The sequence below is a fragment of the Gorilla gorilla genome, chromosome 1, assembly GCF_029281585.2.
Source record: "Gorilla gorilla gorilla isolate KB3781 chromosome 1, NHGRI_mGorGor1-v2.1_pri, whole genome shotgun sequence".
NCBI lineage: Eukaryota > Metazoa > Chordata > Mammalia > Primates > Hominidae > Gorilla > Gorilla gorilla.
In genome coordinates this window covers 81,594,355-81,616,090 of record NC_073224.2, presented here as the reverse complement: position 1 = coordinate 81,616,090, position 21,736 = coordinate 81,594,355, and the positions used below count along the sequence as shown (strand labels likewise).

Genomic DNA, 21,736 nt, shown 5'->3' with positions numbered 1-21,736 from the left:
AGGGCAGCTTGTCCTGGTGAGCAGTGGCAGTTGTGGGGAGATGTCTTCCACATCCCTGGGTTTGGTGCAGGCAGATGGCAAGTCATTCTGTTATGTGAAGGGCACAGCCAGAGGCCCCATGACAAACTCTCCATGTGACAAGGGGATAGAGAACCAGAGTGCTTTTTTCTCTGGTCAAAGGGGTTGATGAGTGGGAGGCCTGAGTGCTTAGGCAGTTTATGGCCATATAGGGTGAGAGGGCAAATGTGACTGGCTATGAAATATACGCGGGTTTAAATTATGATTCACAGGGTCATCTGTTAGAAAACCCTGGTGCAAGGGTCGCCACTAAATGCCCACCCTCCACAGGCCTAAAGTACACCTGGAGGGCAGGTGAGTACCAAGCAGCCCAAGTGAGCAAATAGAATATATCTTTCCTTTAATGCAATCTTATAGAATTTAGTTTTTTGCTACTATAAATATCATAGTTTAGCTACATTATTAATTAGATAGCAATTTTGCCACTGTGTAGAATAGCTTCCTTGGGAAAATATTTCAAGAGAGCTTCCCAGCATATTTGTAAATAAACTTCTAGAGCATAACTTGCTCCCAAGGAGTGAATTGTCCATCTTTGTAATACAGTCACAATACAATAAAAATACCAAGCAGTTCATCCTATAAGTGGATTAACTCTGCTTCCCAACCTCACTCTGGCGGGGAAAGCCCTCCTCAGCTCACTGTGGATCTAATTTACATGTCCTCACATACCTCAAGGCACATGTGTCACCTACATGTACTCTCCTGCAGCATTAAACACCCAATTTCATCCATTGCAGCAATTAGTGGGCTCACTTAGAAGAGAAGATCACTCGGGGAGAATTGGTGAGGTATTACAAGCTTACCCTTAACAACATCACATATCCAACAGTAACCACAGTTAGTTATAAGTACCTACTGTGTGCAAGGCACTTGCCTGAGCTTCAATATAAATATAAATAAACCTCTTTATAGCTTCATCCTACTTTCATTTAAACTCTGTTACCTCTGCATCCCACCTGTGCCATACCATGAACACATCACAACCTTATGACATCACTTCCAGTGTTGTCTTCTGTGAGACTGCACTGATGATTGTCTAGTTCCTTCCCTGCTGGAAACTTTGGTTATATAGGAGATACTTAGCTCAGGTGTAGCATCTCCTCACCCTTTCCATCTGTAAACATTACACAGGTACACAGTTGCAGTCCACTGACATAAATGAGTGGGCTTCCATAGCTTTCTAGCAGTCACCACCAAGAGCTGTTTGTTCTTGCTTGGAGAAAGGCACTTTGCTGAATGGTTTGCGGGGGTAATGTTTCACAGAGAGGTCTTGGATCACATTAAACACCTCTCAGTGGCAATGAGGACGGACTTTGTCATGAGTTACAAGAAAAGAGCTTTCAATGAATTTTGAACCATCACACTTTAAACATCTTGGCACAGGTGAGGGGTCAGAGGCACAGAAACTTGGTGTGTCTGTATCAAGACACACAAGGGTGGGGAACTGTAGCAGGTTGCTGGAATGTCCAATTATGAGTACTTCCAGTAAAAGTTTATGTGTAGAGTTAGAAATAGGAAAGCATGCATCTCTAACCTGAGTGGTTTATGGAATAGATGGTGTATGGGGGCCTTGCTGGTTAGGAAATTGTGTATATGTGTCTGAATCTGGCAAGGCTTTCCCGTGAGACATTTTTGTGACTGTAGATAATGTACTTCCCTGCACAAAGTACATAGCCAATGACCATTTGATGAGCAGAATATACTTGCCCACATACCTGCTGCCTGAATTTGTGTGTATGTGTTACGTGCATGTGCACACACTTGGGAACCATATTGAGATGTATGGATAAATGTTCTTTGTGCTTTGCATGTGGGGTATGCCAGAGACAGGTGGGAGGCATGCCTGGGTCTGCAGTAAGGAGCATTGCTATTGGACACATAGCTGCCAAGACAGTATCCAAGAATTGTCCACGTGGTCCCTGGGACTGCCCTCCACTGGCACACTTAGTCTGAGGTTTGTTCCTTGGTTGAGTAGTTACTCTGTGGACATGGACATAGTGCATCATTTCAGGGGTTCCTGAAATGTCTGTGTGTGGTCAGAAGGAGGCTTAGCTCCAGAAAGGAAACACCTCTGCTTCCTGCCTAACTAAACAGGCAGTGATGGTCTCTTCTCCATCTGGAGAAGCTTGGGTTGAGCAGAGATCCAGAGGTCTTCTTCATCCTTCTTCTTCTTCTTCTTCTTCTTCTTCTTCTTCTTCTTGTTCTTCTCTGGCTGCTGGCCCATCTTGCCTGGTGGGCTCCAGCAGCAATGGCAACAGATGAAGAGGAGTGTGATGATCACCAAGAGTGGCAGGCCCAGGAGGACTCCCAGGCAGATGGTGTTGTAGATGCCTTCTTGGTGTTTGGTCAAGATGGTGTCCCAGATAGAGCTGAAGAAGGTGCTGATTCTCTCCATGGTGCTTAGCTAGATTGGGGCCAGAGAACCCTCTCGGCTTACAAGCAGGTCCTGGGCTCAAAAGGATGCAAACTTGACCACTTGTAATTTATTCCTCTTCCAGCTTTGGGTTTGGGCATGCCACTGACAGCACCTGAAGAGATTAAAACAGACAACTGAAGAGAAATGCAGGGGGACTGGTCTACAATTTTAATAGTTTCATAGATTTTAGGCTTAGGAAAGGGGAAGGAATTGAAGATTTCCAGGGTTCAGTAAACTTGTATTGACTCAATAAACAAGATAAATGCATGCATGTAATCAATAAGCATCAACTAATTCTTGCTATGTACACACATTATATTGGGCTTAGGATATAAAGATGAATAGTATATCAGGTCTGGCACGTAGGAAGTTCTCCATAGTTGTTGGATAAATGAATCAATGTGTGTGTTCAGTGTTCTGATAAGGGGTTGCTTCCCTGGACCCTTCTGCAACAGCAGTTCTCAATCTTTTTTCCACTGCAGCTCACCTGACAGATGTTGAACACACACTCCCCACAGGACAGGTCTGTATGTAACCTTTTATCAACATAACTTGCCATTTTCAAAGCTTATTGAAGCTTAAGCACAAAGTGAGATGTCTATGTCTTGCTGTCTGTAGTAGGGGACTTGGGTCTCCTCTGGGCTAAGAGGTCATCAGTCCTCATCCTGCCCCATGCCTGCTTTCCGTGCTGTCCCCTCATGATCTCCTCCCTGCCCCATGTCTCCTCCCCTCCTTATATCCCATTCCTGTGCCTGAGAAGTCCTCTCCTCCCAAGGCTGAGAGAACCAGGGGTGACCATTTGCTGGCTTTCCACATTCTACCTTCTACCTTCCTCTCCCTCATTACCCTTCTTTATGTTTTCTATTCCTTGACCAAATACTCCAAAGTCTCCTGCTCTCTTTCTTCTCCATGGGAGAGGAGTCCTTGCAGACTGCTTAGTGATGGTGCTTGGAAACTAGAGTGAGGTTCCTGGGTGCCTCCCTGTTCCTGTTCTGAACTCAGCATACAGCTGGGGCCATTCTCCTGGTTGCTTGTACAGAGCTGCCCCTCTTCCCTGGTCACCCCTCCACATATATCTTAAAGCTCAGCTCTCAAGTATAAGGTCTTAGAGGCTGCCTTCCATTCTGGAATTACAGGTTCTTGTGTACAAACAAGACTTCAAGGACAGGCATGATTCAAGGAAATTTAAGAGGCCTGTTGGTGTAAGACATTCTCCAGGACCCAAATATTAAGGAGTGGTTGATTTTCAGGATGGACACTCCAGAGATCATCCCAATGAACTCTCTCACTTAAGGATAAAGAATCTGGGGTCCAGAGCAGTGAGGTGACATGTCTGAGGCCATGGAGACCCACCCAGGCCACACAGGCCCACCCAGACCCACCCAGACCTCTGGACAATGGGTTCAGCACTCTCCGCAGGCTGCCAGGCAAGAAGAGGAACTAAGGATGATAATGATGTCACTTTATGCTTGCATTTCACTTCATACTTTTCTAATCATTTTCATCTGCATTTAATCTTTTGAGTGAGCTGTGTCTACGGATGGGAACACTGGGGACCTGGGCCTGGAATTCAAGATCAGCTCAGGCTTCATTGCATACATGTGCAGCCCTCCTGGGTGATGTTTTCTACATGATGCCCCAGCAATTGTCCTCAGAGGTCTAATTCCTTGGATAGCATGCTCTATCAATGTCTCATGATCCCAGTGCCCATGTGCCTATCTAAGCCCCAGCTGTCCTCAGTCCTAGTCTGCTGGCATGTAATCCCACCCTCTCATGGCATTATTTACATAGCTTTTGCAAGCGTACAAATTGGCACCTACTACTGAGCCATTTGGTCCATGGAGCCCAAAGAAATGCTATAGGATGACAATAATAATTTTAGCCAACTTTTAGTAAGCACTAATTATATACCAGGCACTGTTCTAGGCACTCTATTAACTCATTCATCTTCATGACACCCTTATGAAGTAGGTACTGTGGTTCCCCCATCCTGCAGCTGAAGAGATGGAGGCTCAGGCCACACGGTGAGTGAGTGCCAGAGCCGGTCTCACTCATTCTGGAGAGTTTGGCTCCAGATCCGCAAGGAGTGATCTGCTCACAGGCGTTGCTCTGTGGCCTCCTATTCCGTTGTGTGGAATTAACCCATTTTTGGCAAGCAGCCCAGGATTTACAGAATCTTACAATATTTGGCTATTCCCCAGATTAACTTAAATGCTTATCCCAGTCTATTGTAGGAAAGACTGCAAAGAGATTTATTTCTCATTGTTAGATCCTTCCCAAATGCATGAAGATACATAAAATAAAAACAAAGTCCTGCCCAAGTGCAGGTTTATAGAAAGCATATGGCTGCCTGAACTTAAACTCAACATGCAACAAAGAAAAGTATCCTGAGGAGTCATGTCCTCTCGTCCAAGGCTCTGCTCAAGCCCCTCTGAGGCCTGGGAACAGCCCATGCCATGGATCTGCCCACACACCATCAAGCTGCCAGGCTCTCTGTAGAGAAAAGCAGCCTTCGGCGTGCTTCTAAGCCCTGGTGATGCTGTATCTCAGGCCACTCATCTGTATTCTGGATTTTCCTTCTCCCTCTGCCATGACCTTTGCTTTTACCTCAGTCTTGAGTGGGTTTGTGGCCCTGTCTGTTGGGATCTTTCTGCTCTGTTGTGGAAAGGCTTTGGGTGCTTTTCTCTAATTTGATCCTACTCACAGCTTTCCTGATTCACGTTAGATAACACCACCACCACAAATGTTCACCAACTATTCTGTGCCAGGGGTTGTGCTGTTCCTACAGGGAGCAGACGGGTATCAGGGGCCCCTCTGGGTTCAGCCAGCAAGGAAGGAGGGCGAGCTCATGGAGATCAGGTCAGTTTTCATGAAGGTAGAGCCACCTGGGGGACGACCTTGAAGATGCGTAGTATTTTGACAGAGAAATATAGGTGAAAAGGATGTTCAAACATTCCAGGCAGAGAAACTTCTAGAACATGAGCAGGAGAACAGGGGGTCTTCTGGTGAGCCTGGAGCTCAGGGTGGGAGAAGAGAGGATGAGAAGGGACACTAGGAGGTAGGCATGGCCAGGGTAGAGGGGCCGTCATAGGGTTTGCGTTTATTTGGGGGCTTTACAACAGGAGAATGTTGTGATCAGAGCTGCCTTTCAGGAAAAGATAACGAGATCTGAAGAACTCTGGAAAATGTGTTAAGAAAGTTCTTTAAATCTCCTTATCCGTTTATCAAACATTCACTGAGCACCTAATATGTTTCATGCACTGTTGGGTGTTGAGAATTCAATAGTGAATGACAAAGATATGGTTTCTGACATCGGGGAGCCTCGTCCATTCCAGGGGAGTTATTACTATTGATAGATCAAGTCATAAAAGCCAAGTATAATAAGCAAATTCCAAACTAGATTGCTTAGTTGGCTGAAGTAGAAGCATGCATTTGAATTATATGTTTATCTCAACGTCTAGGGCCCTCCCACCCCTCCCAACCTTTGTCTTAAACTCATCCATCCCTTGGCCCCTAAAATGGCCTTTGAATAAATAGATTTCTTTTCAAGCTAAAGCTAAGTCAATAATTCACTTCTGGATTCCTAAAGGGACTTATTTGAGGCTGCTCCCCATACAGCCAAAGAGTATTCATTAACATTTGGGAAGCCAGTCTGGGGAAAATTTGATTAAAAGGTATTCTTTATATTTTTTAATCTAAGAATTCTTTTCTAGGCACCCCCCCAGGTTACTTGCTGAGCTCTGCTAATCTATTGTGTTTCATTAGTATTTATGAGTCTTGCATTATTAGCATTTCCAGAAAACAATCAAATATCTCCTTAGTGGCATGAATTAAAAGTGAGAACTTCCATGGAATGCAAAAGAAGACACACTTCAGCCCCTGGAAGTACACTCTAGCCTTTTGTTAGCTTTTGAATAGCACTGACAATGCTTGAAAAGTAATTCATCTGTTTTTGTAAGACCAACAATAGGTGCCAACCAACCTCATCTGTCTGATTGTGGCTGTGGGGGTGGACGAGAGGAGAGAGAAGAGGGGAAAACTTTCTTTCAATTTCTTTGAAACCAATATTATTTACCTCTATATCCTCTGTAGTATCTAGCTAGGGAGACAGAATCATTCATTCACTCTTTCTGTGGCAAACTTCTATCCACCCATGTATGAGGTGTCGATGGGAAACAGTGATCCCAGAGCCAGAAGGCCTGGTTTTGAGCCTTGGGTCAACTTGCACGACCTTGGCAAGTTAACCAGACCTCAGCTACAAAATGAAGCTAATGAGCTTTCCTCATAATGACATCGTGGGGATCAAAATGATTCAATATATTTAATGCATTCTGTAAACTGTAAAATACTTACACAAATATAATCCATAAAATAGTGAGTTATCTTGAAATAACAATGGTCTAATTCCAGTGCTGGGCTTTTCTTCCTCCTTCCTCACCTCCAAGCCAATCCCTATTGCCAAAGAACCATGGGTCCCCACCGCATTGAAATGAAAAGGTCTTCAGAAGTAATCTCCCTAATATGGTTGGTCTGTAGGTCTGTGGCTGTTGCTCTAGACTCTGGCATCCAGAAATCAGATGGAGAGCGGTCGCTTGGGGAACATCTGAAGGTGCCTGGAGGATTGCTGAGTTCATAGGTGAGGTGGAGGAGAGCAGCTAGCCATCTACAGGCCCCAGCCTCCCTCCCAGGCTTTGGGACCCTTGGCAGTGTTACAGGGGTGGGTCATTCCACAGGGAGGTCTGCTTCAATCTCTGAGAGCCAAAAGCTACTGCAGGCTGTGTCCAGGGCTGGCCCTGACACTGCTGTTCCTTCCGGTGCTCTCCAAGAAGGGAGCAGGGCATTCTATTCTGCGTCAACCTCTCATTGTTCTTGTATGTTAGACAAAATAATAAATGTAAAGCTCTAGAACAGTGTCTGTGAGACAGTAAATACTTTCTGGAAAGGTTAATAATAAGGATCACATTGGCACCCAATTAGAATCCCTGAGACCAACTCCAGAGTGACCTCCAAATGGTACAAATCATCACCCTTCTTGTAGGGGGAGGTGGGAGGTTCAGTTCTCTATGAGAACCTTAAGAGGCCCCTCTTCTGCGACTACTGACTCCTGGATTTGTGTGGGGGGCCATTTTATAACTGACAGTTGGGAGCAAAGACCTCCCCTTGGGCCTTTGCTCAAACAGCTCCATTGAGCTTTCTACCTTGGGTTGCGCTGATCACTGTGCTTGCTTTAGCTCCTCTGCCCAGGATCCCAGGTGACAGCAGGATGGACTGTTGGCTATGAAGAGTCATTTAAGGAGTTAAAAATACAGATTCCTGCATCCTGCTCCTGGAGACTCTGATTCAGTTGGGTCTAGGATGGGCCCAGGAATTTATGTTTGTAGCAAGCAGCCCGAGTGTTTCTGGACAATTGTCAGGTTTGGGAATAACTGAATAAGCAAGCTGAGCAGCCGACCTTCATTTATGAGCACAGGAGCCATGTGCTAAATGAGGGGAAGAATCATGGGTGAGGAGAGGGGGGAAGAAGTTTACCTCCACACACAGCAGCAAAATGGCCAGCCAGCTTGGGGAGCCTCCTTCCACGTTACTTCTTGCTTTGCGTTGTCAGGGGATCTCGGCCAGAACTGCTTTCCTGGAGGTCACGTTCAACGTAGTAAACAATCGCTGAACACCAGCCCTGTACATTCAGATCCTGATCACCGCCCAGTCTAGCAAGGGGGAGAAACAAAAATAGAAGTATAGTGTGATGAGTTCTGTGGTCAAGTTCTGTGTTGGGGGACATGGGAGCAGCATGGCAGAAGCAGCCAGCAGTCCTGCCTGGAGAAGGTTGAGGGAAGGCAATGAAAAGAAATGACCATCACGATTGGTGTCTGAGCAGGCATCGTGCGGTGACTAATTACAGAGAACCTACTCCTGCTGGGAACTTTGTACCCAGGACAAGCAAACCAGATCCCTGTCCTTTCTGTGCTTCAAGTCTAGTGTGGGAACCAAACCAAACATTCATCAAAGAACCATATAGGCAGGTGTGAAAGTGTAATTACGGTGAGTGCCACGAACAAGACCCCACGATGCTACGAAAGGGGTAACAGGGAGGTTAGGAAGGCTCTGATGAGGGACGACTGAGCAAAGATCTGAATGACAAAAACAGCAAACACATGGCTAGGGTGTCTGAAAAGTTTTGAAACACGAAATAAACTTATTTTAAAGCATTTCCAAATAATATGCTTGATAGGCTTTTCTTCAACCCTCCAAGACCTTTTCAGGTGAAGTTCTCTACATTTAAAGAAATGAGTTCAATTGTTAATACACTGTAAAGTCCCCCCAAAGTCTGGAAACATAGGCAAACAATACATGTATTGTGCTTTTTATTAGATGAACAAATTAGATCCATTGCTGTCCCTGAAAAGGACCCGAAGGGACAGGGTAGCTGACAGCAGCAGTGGTGGGGTGAGGGTGGATGGCAGGGCCCATGAATGGCAGCCCCACACCACAGGACCTTGTAAGCCACGTGGAGGGCTAGAGTTTGCTGTGAGAGCCACGGGGTTTTAAGCAAGGAGGGGACATAATTGATGTGTATTTCATAAAGAACACTCTCTCTGACGTGTGAGAGGACAGATGGGAGAGGGTGTGGGGGAGGAAATGATCACAGTTGTCCAGAAAGTGGCAGCTGGGCCAAGGGTGATTGGTGGTCGGAAAGGGTGGGATGATGGCGTGGCTCAGGTGTTTTCCAGCAGATATGGGTGGGACAACTCTCAGGCAGAGGGACACGAGAGGAGGTGTCCCTGGGTGTGCCCAACTTTCCTTCTTCTAACCCTAGTCTCCTATGAGGGCTCTCAGTCTGGAATGTATATGTATATTCTTTTTTTTTTTTCCTTTCCAAAACAGGAAAACCATCAATCTCTACCTGACTCCTCACCGTCTCTCTTGGGGGTTTAAAACACCTTATTCAACCCCAGGCCTCTCCACCCTGCCTGTCCAAACCTTGCCCTAGCTCTCAAACCACACTGCCTTACAAAATCCCTGTGGTTACGATAATATCACACACTTCAGAAACCAAGGCTCTCTGGCAGCGAGGGCACAGAGTGGAACCTCAGTCAGTAGTTATTAACTTGGCTGTTCTGGATATATATTTTCTTGATGGTTCTCACCTTGCTAACCTGGCATGCTCAGGTGCCCTCTAATAGAGGTAAGTACTGTTTTGTACAAAAATGATCTGATCACAGTAAATGATCTGCTTGTAGAACATTACATTTATTACTTAGACCCAGCTCTAGGCATTCTGAAATAGGTATCTACATTTTCCCCAATTTAATGAATTGCTTCAAATAACTAGTCCTAATACAAAGTCGGAAGCCCTTTTTTCCCCCCAGAGTATATATGATGCATAACTAGATATTCAGTATTAAAGGAAAATAGATAGTATTTTCCCCCAGAATTGATGTTATAATTATGGTTGCAATTTTGAACAAAAGCACAAATAGAGCATCAATAGAAAAATGATTAAGGCACCATCGTTATTTAATAAAATGATGCTTTATCATGTAAACATTCTGGATTAGAAGACTCCTGAAATGGGCCATCTGGTTGATTACCTTACTTTATTGATGGGAAATCTGGGACCAAAGAGACTGCATCTTGTGGGAGATCACCCAGCTAGTGACTAATAGAGCCAGGGCCAGAACCAATGTCTTCTGAGGCCCAGGTTACCCTCCTGCCAGGTCTCTTCCACAAACATCCTTAAAAATAAGTGTTGGCACAGTGCTTTGCAAGATGCCCACCATATTCTCTTTCTGAGCACAAGTGAGACCATACTTCTCAGTCCCTTACGTCTCTGTGGGGCTATGTGACTGAGTTCCAGCCAAGGAAACGTGGCTCCTGAAATCTTCTCCTGGGCCCTCCCTATTCTCTCTCTGCTTGCTCATTGGCTGGCCAGATGCAGAGCATCCAGGGGAGGACTCCAAGAGCCCTGAGGATGGCAGAGATGGGAGGTGTTCCTGAATGACTGTGTGGAGCAGAGCACCCCTGCGGACCACAGTGAAAAATAAAATGAGTTAGAATAAACTTTTGTTGGGTGAAGCCACTGAGATTTGGGGATTTTCTGCTACAGCAGTTAGCCTATCCTGCCTAATACAAGTGACAAAAAAAGCTAATGTCGGTAATGATTATTAATTACCATTGCATATATAATCCCTAGAATGATTTGCTTATAACAAATGTGCAATGTGTTCAACAACTCTCCTATAGGGCAGCTTTGGCCAAAGAGGGGTTTACCTTAGTGCTTTTGAGCAGTGGTTTGGGAACCAGATATCCTGGGTCTGAATTCTGGCTCTCCCACTCACTAGCTGTATCACATTGGGCAGGTTAATCTCTCTCTCTGGGGCTCTGTTTTCTCATTTGTAGAATGGCATTGATAATAATAGGATGTTGTGAGAATGAAATGAGTCAGTAGAAGTAGAGTGCCTCAGAGCCTTGCCTAGCAATAAAAGTTAGTCCTGATTGTTTGATCCCAAACAAATAGGCTGGCCAAAGTAAACATCCCTTGACTCCTTAGCTAATGATGGTTTTGTTTGTCTTTTTCAAATGTGAGATAGTTCTGGAGTCATGACTTTGATTATGTAGGTCTCCTTTACAAGGCATTTTCTCTTTTCTCTAGTTTTCCTGTGGTAGACTAAATTAGTTCATTCATCATTCTCTTTCAAAGCGACCATTTCAGAATGAAAATATGGATAAGCACCACTCAGGAGCTGAATCATAAGGGTTTAGATACACTTCCTTCCCCTCTCTGCAGGGCTCTCCCAAGATTGTGTGGAGTAGGACATAGAAGCCTCCTTCCTTCCTCACCCCGACACCAAACTGCCCTTTGTCTTTTCTTACTTTCCCTTTTTTCCTTCCCTCAATGTATTTAATGAGCTCCTAGGATGTGTCAGTTCCTGTCCTGGCACCATGGGTATAGTCATGCATAAGACAGACATTTTGTTTGTGCACTTATTATCTCTCTTCTCCAGGTAGAAAGTATACATGTTAGTGCAATAAAGGAAATAATTGGAGTGGCCTCTGAAAAGGTGACTCTGAACTGAGATCTCGGGGTACTAAGGACCAAGCGTGCACAGCGCTAAGGGCAGGACCTCAGGTAGCAGCAACATTAAGGGTGAGGGCTCTCAAGTGGGAAAGCGCATGGCACATCCATGAGAGAGGGCAGCCAGTGTGGCTGGACCGTGGTGAGCATCGTAAGTAAAACAGGGCTTGAGCTAGGGGCACTTGGGCCCTGTGGGTACGGAAAGGCACAGAAAGGTGCCTTCCCCTTTATCCTCATTGTTACCTCATTTGTCCAGGCCTTCAAATGGCCTCTAGTTTTTCCTTCTTTCAATTCGTCTTTCTAAAATCTGAATGTAACGCGCACTCCCTGCGCAACCCTCGCTTGGCTGCTCACCACCTGTATGATCACACCTCCTTAGCAAGGAGGACTGGCTGGTAAACCAACTCTCCTATTACCCCAGCCTCACCTTCCTCCACCACCCCCACCGCCCTAGCTGTTTATCACATAATAGGTGCTAATAAATATGGGACAAATAAATGAATTCCTTCAACACTCGGACTAAGCTTCTCTCCTGGGCTTTACCTCCCCACCCCTACCTCATCAGCTGGTCCTACCTGCTCTCTCTCTGACTATGTCCTGACTCCATCCACTTCCCACCATTTCCATGGCCGGGCCTTTGCTGTCTCTCACCTGGGTTACTGCAGCAGCTTCCTAACCAATCTCTCCGGTTCTGCTCCTCCCTCCCTCCGGCCTGTTCTCCCCACCAGAGCCAGATCATATCACCCCCAGGCCCTGCTCACGCCTCATGGCTTCCCGTCACTAGAAGTATGACATCTAAACTCTTTCTTACATCCCCAGGCCCTGCCATCGTCTGGCCCCTGCCTCCTTCTGGATCTTGTCTGGTACTCTCTTCTCTCCCATTCACTGTGGCCTAGCCACGCCTACTACTGGACTGTCCACTTGCTCAGGACCCTATTTGTCCCTTTGCCTGGTATGGTTTTCCTCAGATCTTGGCGTGATTGCTTCACAACATTTGCGTCAGCTCAAATACATTTTCATACAAATTTCCTCCCATGTTACCTTATCAGGAGGGCTTTTTCTAATGGAGTATGGTTATCTAATGTCGCCCAAACGCCAGCCAACCCCTATCTCACCATCCTGCCCTACTGCCTTGGTGATACTCCTCACTTTGAAATTTCTCAGTCACTTACAATGCTGCTGTCATGCTGGTTTCCATCTTTACTGCCTGTCTTCCTCCATTAGAACATAAGCTCCATGAGAGCAGGGCCCTGCCTGTCCTATTCTGTTTGGATGCCCAGAGTCTGGCATGTAGCTGAATGAATGAATGAATGAGTGAAGTTAATTCAAGGGTTCTAAAAAAATGAGATCTTGAATAATCACCTGTCAGGCAAACCAGGTCACCGGGGAGAAAGAGTAGAAGAACCAAACGGCATAGAAAAGTGACCATCAGTCACACTGTGGCTGGACTTTAATGATAATTATCCACCCGCAGACTGCACTGTCCAGCCAGATCTTCCAGCCACGAAAACTCACTGGAAGGAGAAATAATGATCAAGAAAATCTCCTATCACTGAGAGCAATAGAAAGTGGGGGCAGGGGTGAGTGTTTTATCAGCTCCTAAATAATCACCTACCTTCCTTTTGCTCAGTTACAAAGAGCCCATTGTAGCTGGGACTTTCTGATAACAAGGGATTCTTTCCTAATTACTATATGCTCTATTTCAGGTTCAGCAGAAAAGAAAATTAAAAAGCTCCATTTCACTGTGGGTTCAAATGAGTCAATCTTTCAGTCAATCAAGTATTAATTAAGAGATGCTAGGAAATACGGGGGAGGTAAAAAACATCCTCTCTTGTCTCAAGGATGATACCAGGGAAATAATTAGAGAATGATTTAAGAACAATGAAAAGAATTTTAAAAAGCCTTCATGTGGACTTTCTTTGATTTTCTATTATGGAAGGTCTGGAATCTCCAGTTCCTTTATTCTTCTTTACTCTTTTCCCTTTCTTCTTTCCTTCCTTTTCTCTCTTTTCATCCCTAATTATCTTTTCTCCAAAGGGTCCAGACTATACACTCTAAGAATAGTTAGTTCTCCTCATGTTACCCTCAGGATTAATCATGAGAAATTATGTCTGATTCCCTGAAAATTCCAGCTGTACTAAATGTGAGTGAATACAATTTCTCCAGTCTGTTAGCAAGTCAACTTCCTCATATTTACCTCCTCAAGGTCAAGGAAATTTCCTAATTTTTCTTCTTATATGCCAGAAAACTTGTAGCCAAGAATTTTGCCAGCCTGGGCAACATAGCAAGATCCTATCTCTACAAAAATAAAAATTAAAAAAATTAGCCAAGTGTGGTAGCACATGCCTGTAGTTCCAGCTACTCAGGAGGCTGAGGCAGGAGGATTGCTTGAGCCCGGGAGTTTGAGGTTACAGTGACTGCACCACTGCACTCCAGTCCGGGTGACAGGGTGAGACTTTGTCTCTAAAATAAAAAACAAACAAAAAACCTGTCTCCACCACTAACATGGTGTGGGGTTTGGAGAACATTCACTTAAGTGCTTTTTCCATTTATTCTTCTGTAAACAAAGATATTACCATCTTTCTCAGAGGGCTAGGTGTTTTATTCACTGCGTTACATCATTTTACTCTCAGTATCTGGCACAGGGCCTGGTAGAAAGTGGACTGGCAGTAAGTACTTGCTGAATGGATGAATGAATTAATGCATCGCTGGGCAGAGTAAATGAGATAATGTGTGTGAAGCATGTTGTGTAAGTATATTTCACACAGTGGGTGCCTTAAAATTGCCTTGCCAACCGTAAAGCACTATATTTATTATTATACTATTCACATTGTGTGAAAGGTGAAAACATCCATTTGTGAAAGAATTATTTTGCTCTAATTAGTTTGATCAGCTTTTCACTGAATTGGTGTAGAAAGTGAGTTAACCAGCCCCTAGTGAATCAGGGCAGCCACCTTAGCCTCTCCCCTGCCTTCCTGCTAACTTCATTTCCATTCACTCCCAGGTGCTTCTCCCTCTTTCAGCCCTCCTGACCTCCAGGATCGCATTTCTTAGGGGAGACTTGTGTTCTCCATCACTATCAATTTTCTCCTCTTCACTTCAGCTAGAATGCTCATTTGTTTTCTTTTGACAGTCCTCTTTTGATTTAGATACTTCAGGAGGCCAAAATCTCAAAACAGAGGGTTGGCAAAAGTCTTATCACCTTTCACAGGAACGGGGAATCAAAAAGCCATCATTTGCTGAGTTCTTACTAAGTGTGCAACTCTGTGTGTGGAATCAAGGATTTACAGACATGGTCACATTCAACAACTCAAGAGATAGGCTTTTTTTCTATGCCCATTCTACAGATGAGGAAACTGAGGCTATGAGAGATTTAAGTGATTCGCCCAAAGACATGGAGCTACTCAAGCGCAGAAAGAGGTTTGACTCTCGTCCTCTCTGAGTCCAGAGATCCTGCTGTAACCACCATTCTCAGAATGCTGAGGACTTTAATTTCTGGATCTTCTAAGATGATGGGGTGTTCATCCAACTATTCATCTATCAACATGTAAAAGCCTGCCACATGCGTCACACCCTGTGGGTGCACTCTTGATTACGATGCCTTCTGTGACCTCAAAGAGCTCATGTTTTAATAGGACCAAACATGTTGAAGAGAAGTGCAATACAGCATCACTGATAACACGTATAACTCCATATATGCTGGGGCCCCAAGGCATGAAACTCCATTGAGTAGGCATAGCACTCACTGGCAGTCTGGGAGCTATATCCAACCCACAGGCACTTTTACTTTGTATTATTTTTCTGCTTCCTTCAGTTTCATATCAAATTCTCAATCTTCAGCTAGTCCTAAGATTTGGCCACACTAACCTCCCACATGGCCACAATCTGATGGAGCTTTAAAAGGGCCTGTGTTCTCCCCATTCGCCGACCCCACACCCCAGTCCCCATCCTGCCTGCTTCACCCAGTCCTGTTCACCCACCTGGTCCCTGGAAGCATTTTAAGCTCACCTCCCCTGGATTATAAACTCACTCAGGAGTAGGAACTATGGTACATGTTCTCTGTGCTGTCATCTATGTAGAGAAGAGCCATGCAGGGGGCTTAAAAAATATAAATGAGGACAAAAGGCAAGCCTCACATAGCAGCTTTAACCTCCAGTTTGATGGACTGATCCTGATCTGTGGTTAATCAAATGATAAGGATGAGGGATGTTTGCAAGAGGAATTAATGCATATCAAAATGCCCCTGGGCACAATACAAACAGCTGGCCCAAGGGTGCAATTAAGCAAGGAGTCAGAGGACCCTCTCCTAGTCCCAGTTCAGTTGTCCTCCAGGCCTTTGACCTTGGGCAAAATCAGTTAAGCTTTCTGAGCCCTTTCCTTATCTGAGAAATGAGGTTATTACTCATCCTGGATATCTCTCAAGATTACTGTGAAGAACAGACAAGACATGTGGAAGAACACTGAGCAGGGAAAATTGCAATCTCAATGCAAAGTAGTGGTATTTTAGGGGATTATATTAAAAGGCTGAATTAAAGCTCAAAGTAGAACACTGAGCTTCTCTTACTGATGCAGTCCTCCACCCTCCTATCCCCCGCCTTTCCCCTAGTCTGTGGTTATTAGGAGCTACATTTCCAAAGTGGAGAATTCATAGGGGAACTCTAATACCACTCACACTTCTATTCGTCATCCGTATTTACATATATATATATACATATACATACATGATCTGACCACATCCTGGTATTAGTGCTAATAAAACCTGTAGCCATGGTTACAGTGAACTATCTTGGTTATATAGTTCTCATTTTCACTTTTCAAAATAGTTTGGTAAAGGATTTTGGAGCCAATGTTTGTGGGTGTGGTAAAGTGTTTAGGTGAAGTTTTGTTTTTGGAGAGCCAGAAGCCGAGGCTCTGAGGTCATCTGTGAGTTAGGAGCGGTTGAGTGGGGCGTTGCCTTTTCTGTTCACAAATAAAGGGAAACCTCTGCTTCTGGCCGACTCCAATAACTGATGCTTAAGTGTTCAAACGTCATATCCTCTTGGAGGGAAAAAATGTTTTTTGAAAAAGCATGAGAACGACCAAACACTTGTGTCATTCAGGGTCTCCCACACAGGTAGTAATTAAAAGTTGCATAATTCTATGCAGCCAACAGACACATGAGAAAAATGCTCATTATCATTGGTCATCAGAGAAATGCAAATCAAAACCACAATGAGATACCATCTCACACCAGTTAGAATGGCGATCATTAAAAAGTCAGGAAACAACAGGTGCTGGAGAGGATGTGGAGAAATAGGAACACTTTTACACTGTTGGTGGGACTGTAAACTAGTTCAACCATTGTGGAAGTCAGTGTGGCAATTCCTCAGGGATCTAGAACTAGAAATACCATTTGACCCAGCCATCCCATTACTGGGTATATACCCAAAGGATTATAAATCATGCTGCTATAAAGACACATGCACACGTATGTTCATTGTGGCACTATTCACAATAGCAAAGACTTGGAACTAACCCAAATGTCCATCAATGATAGACTGGATTAAGAAAATGTGGCACATATATACCATGGAATACTATGCAACCATAAAAAAGGATGAGTTCATGTCCTTTACAGGGACATGGATGAAGCTGGAAACCATCATTCTCAGCAAACTATTGCAAGGACAAAAAACCAAACACCTCATGTTCTCACTCATAGGTGGGAATTGAACAATGAGAACACTTGGACACAGGAAGGGGAACATCACACACCAGGGCCCGTCGTGGGGTGGGGGGAGGGGGAAGGGATAGCATTAGGAGATATACCTAATGTAATGACGAGTTAATGGGTGCAGCATGTCAACATGGCACATGTATACATATGTAACAAACCTGCACGTTGTGCACATGTACTCTAGAACTTAAAGTATAATAAAAAATAAAAATAAAAAAATAAAACTTGCATAATTCTCTTTAATACTAGAGACAGGAGCTTAAGAGTTCTGCAAACTTTGTGGCAATAACAGAATGACTGACATATTTCTTTTTGTTAGTGGTGGTGGGGGAGACATTTACAGGCTGGAATAGCTGAAAACTAATGGAGTGGCAAAAACGTAAATTATGCAACTCAAAAGTGATACAGATATGGTTCTATTTTCCTTTCAATTTTGTCCTTTCATTTAATGTTAACAAAATTTCTGGGCAATTAAAAGCCAAAAGCTACCTTACTGCAATATTAAGTCTTAAAATGCAAAGATCAAATCATAGAGGGAGTGAGCATAAATATTCTCATTCCAATAATAACTCACCTCTGTGGAATGTTCAGTGTGGTGGACTTCAGATTTGCCAGGCTTTGGATGGCAGCTTCCACCCCAGAGGGCAGGCTGTGCAGAGGAGTTCATATGTCTGAGGATAAACCTTTACTTCCTTTCTGCATGGGCTTAAATCTGCATTCCTAATGTTGCAGGGAGTGTTTTTTTATGGTTTTGATAAATAATGGTTGATGAATGCAGAGAACATACATGAGTGAGCTAAAATACTTATTGAGTACACATCCAGTGTCAGGTAAGTAGCATGCTTTTTTTTTTTTTTTTTTTTTTGCTTCAGCACCTTCTTTCTTTGATATAGATGACATATGCTTAGCCTCATCATGTGCAGTTTTAGTTGCCTCCATGTAGATATTGTTGTCCCTAAGAATAGCCGTCATCTCTTCCCTGATGCCCTCAGCATGCCCAAACATTTTCCTCCCCATCCTTGAAATGCCCTTCCCAAAAGAGATGGCAAGTATTGCAAATTCATGAATTGGGAGTATGTATGGAAGAAACTGCTTAAGCTGGGGATTGCAGGGGGGTGTCCCATATTCACCCCCCTTGACACAGGGTTCCCTTAGCCTCATCCCCTCATTCTTTCCCATCCACCACCTCTGCTCCATCCATGCCTGGGGACCTCAAGGCTTTGTGGGAGACCCTCTGGAAAGCACTTAAGGCCACTGGGAGGTAGGGGGGATGGTGGGAGAGGCCAGGGAACTCAGCCCTTGTCTCTGGGCTCTCCATGATGTGGCCTCAGGGCTGAGCTGTCTGCAGGCCGCCCACCAGACTTTAGGCTTTATCTCCCATTAGCAGCCCAGATACATTTTTTATCAGACCAACCCTCAAAGTATCAGGGTCTTGAAGAAATAACACATTAGGTGGGAATGCTTTGATAGAGCAAGACATTCTGAATGTTAGACCCTGCCCATGACAGCTAGAAGGCAGAAGATGCCATAGGGATGGCAGTTGGCCTAGAGCAGCCAGAGAAGAAAGTAGATGTCCTTGAAGTGCCTAATAGGGGTAGGCAGATTCTTCTCAAGAATCTGTGGGGCCTAGGCCCCCTGTTCTGGCTTTGACTTTTACCTGATTTTACTTATTTACATTCTCATAACTTGCCCTAGGAGCCAAATTCTTGGCTAAAGGGTAGTTTGAGTGCAGAGGAAGCTAATAGATTGAGGAATGAGAAGAAGTTACAACTCACTCAGTGTGTGTCCTTGGGAAGGTCACTCAGCTGCTTTGAGTCTCAGTTTCTTCATCTCCAAAATGGGGAACAATCTAGAAGAATACACAAGAAAATGATAGCTGTACTGCCCCTTTGGAGGGAAATTGGGGGCAGTGCAGGAAGGGAGACTGGCTTTTCTCTCATTCCTTTGGTACCATTCTGAATGACTGATCACATGCATACACTTTCTAAATTAAACCAACAACTGGAAGTGAGTACCTGCTCACAGGGTCCTTAGGTAAAAGCACATAGTGCATGTAATGTGTGTCTGGGCTGTTAGGAACTGTACAAATATTTAGAGTCATAATTGGTATTATTCCCAGCAGTTGCAGGGATGTGGCAAAAAACAAAAGTCACTCCTCAATTCTGCCAGGTAGTCAAAGTGGCCTGAAATTCTTGGGAAATTTGCTCCAATGTTGGGAGGTCTTCCTGCCTCCAACCCAGAATGGCTGGATGGAGACCACTCCTAAATCCCGTCCACAACCAGGCCAGCCCCTTCACCTACTTGTGTAGTGGAGCTGAGGCTGCTGCTGGGTAACTTGAATCCTCCATGTGTACAAATGACCCCAGGTTTCCAAGGGCTAGCGGGCCATGTCCACTCTGCTGAGCAAGTTCTGACAAGCACATTCCATCCACTGCCAGGAGGCAGGGGGGCAGCACCTTCAGTGTGAGCAGAAGGAATGGTACCTACATTTGTGGCTGCCTTTTCTTGGCCTCTGGGGCTGGGAAGAGTTTTGTATAAAATGTGTGTGAGTCTCCCTTAGTTGTTTACTGAGGCCCTATAATAAAAATAATGCTGTAAACATATTGTTCTTTATACATGAAGAGGCCAATAGCACTAATAACAATTGTTTGCATCAATAAAATATGCCATTTGAAGGATTTTTCCTGTAGTTGCATGTGGATTTCATGTCAAGAAGAATTAGTTAAGTATTTACTATGTAACCGACATAGTGCTGGAGGGGAAAAAGAAGTGTACCAACTGGTTCTTATCCTAAAAGAGTTTCTTCACGAACCTTAGAGCACTGAAATCCTGCTCTGCTTAGCCACGTGGCAGGGCAAGTCACAGAGCTTCATGAGCCTCAGGATCCTGGTCTCTAAGACGGGAAGACAATGATGATAACATCAACTGCCCTCACCATTCAGTGTGGTTGTGAAAGTCAAATACTAATATATATGAGAGTTCTTTGTAAACTGAAAATGTCCTGCAAAGTTGAATTTTCAAAAATAATAGTAATTAAATGCTAAACTAAAAACCAGAAAGTGACAAAATGCAGGTAGTATTAGAAAGGAGAGAGATCAATGCTGGTTACGTTTTATCAGAGTGGGGGACGGGGCAGTGGGGGGACATCATGGAGGAGATAGAGGCTGTGCCAGCTCCTGGGCTGTGTGTGATTACATGGAGGGCTGGACATTCTGGTGGGGAAAAGGGCAAGTTGGGGTGAGCTACATAGGTTGGAAAAGCCAGAGCAGAGGTACAGAGGCCAGCAGGTACAGAGTTTGAGATTGGGATGGCAGTGAAGAAGGCTTCTAAGGAAGAGTGGGAACTGAGGTGGCACAGGCAAGATTGGTGAGATCACAGGGGGCTTTGAAAGCCTAACATGGGGTTGGTGTAACAGCCTCAAGGAGGCCCTGAAAGTTGTGAGCAGAGGAGACCTGACAGCCTCACTCTTTCAGTGGCCACATTCTCTTACCTGATCTTGCTTGTGATGGAAAGTACACCCTACCAGAGCTCAGGATTACGCAGGATTAAGCTCCTACCCATGGGCTCACTGGCAATCTGCCCTAACCAGTCAGGCAGAGTAATCACAGATACCACAATTAAAAAAAACTTTTATTAATAGCATCCATTCTCCCTTAGACAAAAATCTAATTATAAACTGAAATGAAATATCACCAAACCAATCAGAAAGAAATGGCTATTTATCTCTTGATCCCTCGGGAATAGGGGGTGACGGATAAAAACAGGATGCAGTCAGTTCTCCCTCCTTCGAACTGGCACCCAGATGGGCTTGGGTTTATTTATGATTGGTGAAAGTCCAATGAATATCCTACACTTACAACTTAGTTTAGTTTTTAAAAGGCTTCTGAAAACATTTCTTCCTTCAATCTACTGTAATTTGTAGAGGGGAGGGATTTCTTGCCCTATTTCACAGATGAATAATCTTTTCACAGTAAAAGTTTGTTCCAAATTTGTTCAAAATTGTAAAGCTGGTTAGTGGCCAATGGCACACAGGGCTCTAGTTTTCCACTTCCCCAATGAGATGCTTTCTGCGCTAAAGTAACTCCTAAAATGCAACAATGAGGGCAGCAAGCAGTGGCAACCAATCCCCTTCACAGTTTACAAAGCCTCCCATTTCTCAAACTCTGTGAGGTATGGGGTTCTCCTCCAGCTTTGGATCCTTATACAACTGTAGCTCTCTCTCACCCCACCCCCATCCACTGCTCCCTACCCCATCTCCTGGCCTCTATTCAACATTGTTGCCCTGGAGAAACCTTCCTTGACCTCATTACAGGTCAGAGCCCCTGCTCTGTGCCCATCACCATACCTATATTGTCACCACAACCCACAATCTGCAGTAGGGTAATTGTTTAATCATTGTTCTTCCTTTCTAGATGGCATCTATTCCCATCATGGCATCCTCTGCATCTGGGAC

General features: G+C 44.5%; 1 protein-coding gene across 4 annotated transcripts in view; it reads right to left on the bottom strand.

Moving 5' to 3' along the window:
* Positions 1 to 401: 401 nt before the first annotated feature.
* The window catches only part of KIAA0040 (KIAA0040 ortholog), a 34,161-nt gene continuing 12,826 nt past the window's right edge, over positions 402 to 21,736 (bottom strand). For 2 of the 4 annotated variants that reach the window (XM_004027937.5, XM_004027936.5), the window contains exons 2-4: positions 19,059 to 19,132; positions 8,024 to 8,199; positions 402 to 2,606 (exon numbers count right to left, since the gene is read on the bottom strand). In XM_004027937.5, coding sequence (XP_004027987.4) covers positions 2,165 to 2,473 — 309 coding nt within the window. In that variant the 5' untranslated portion in view covers positions 2,474 to 2,606; positions 8,024 to 8,199; positions 19,059 to 19,132 and the 3' untranslated portion in view covers positions 402 to 2,164. The remainder of the gene's footprint in view (positions 2,607 to 8,023; positions 8,200 to 19,058; positions 19,133 to 21,736) is intronic. The other 2 variants (XM_004027940.5, XM_019026917.4) reach the window with 1 other exon arrangement.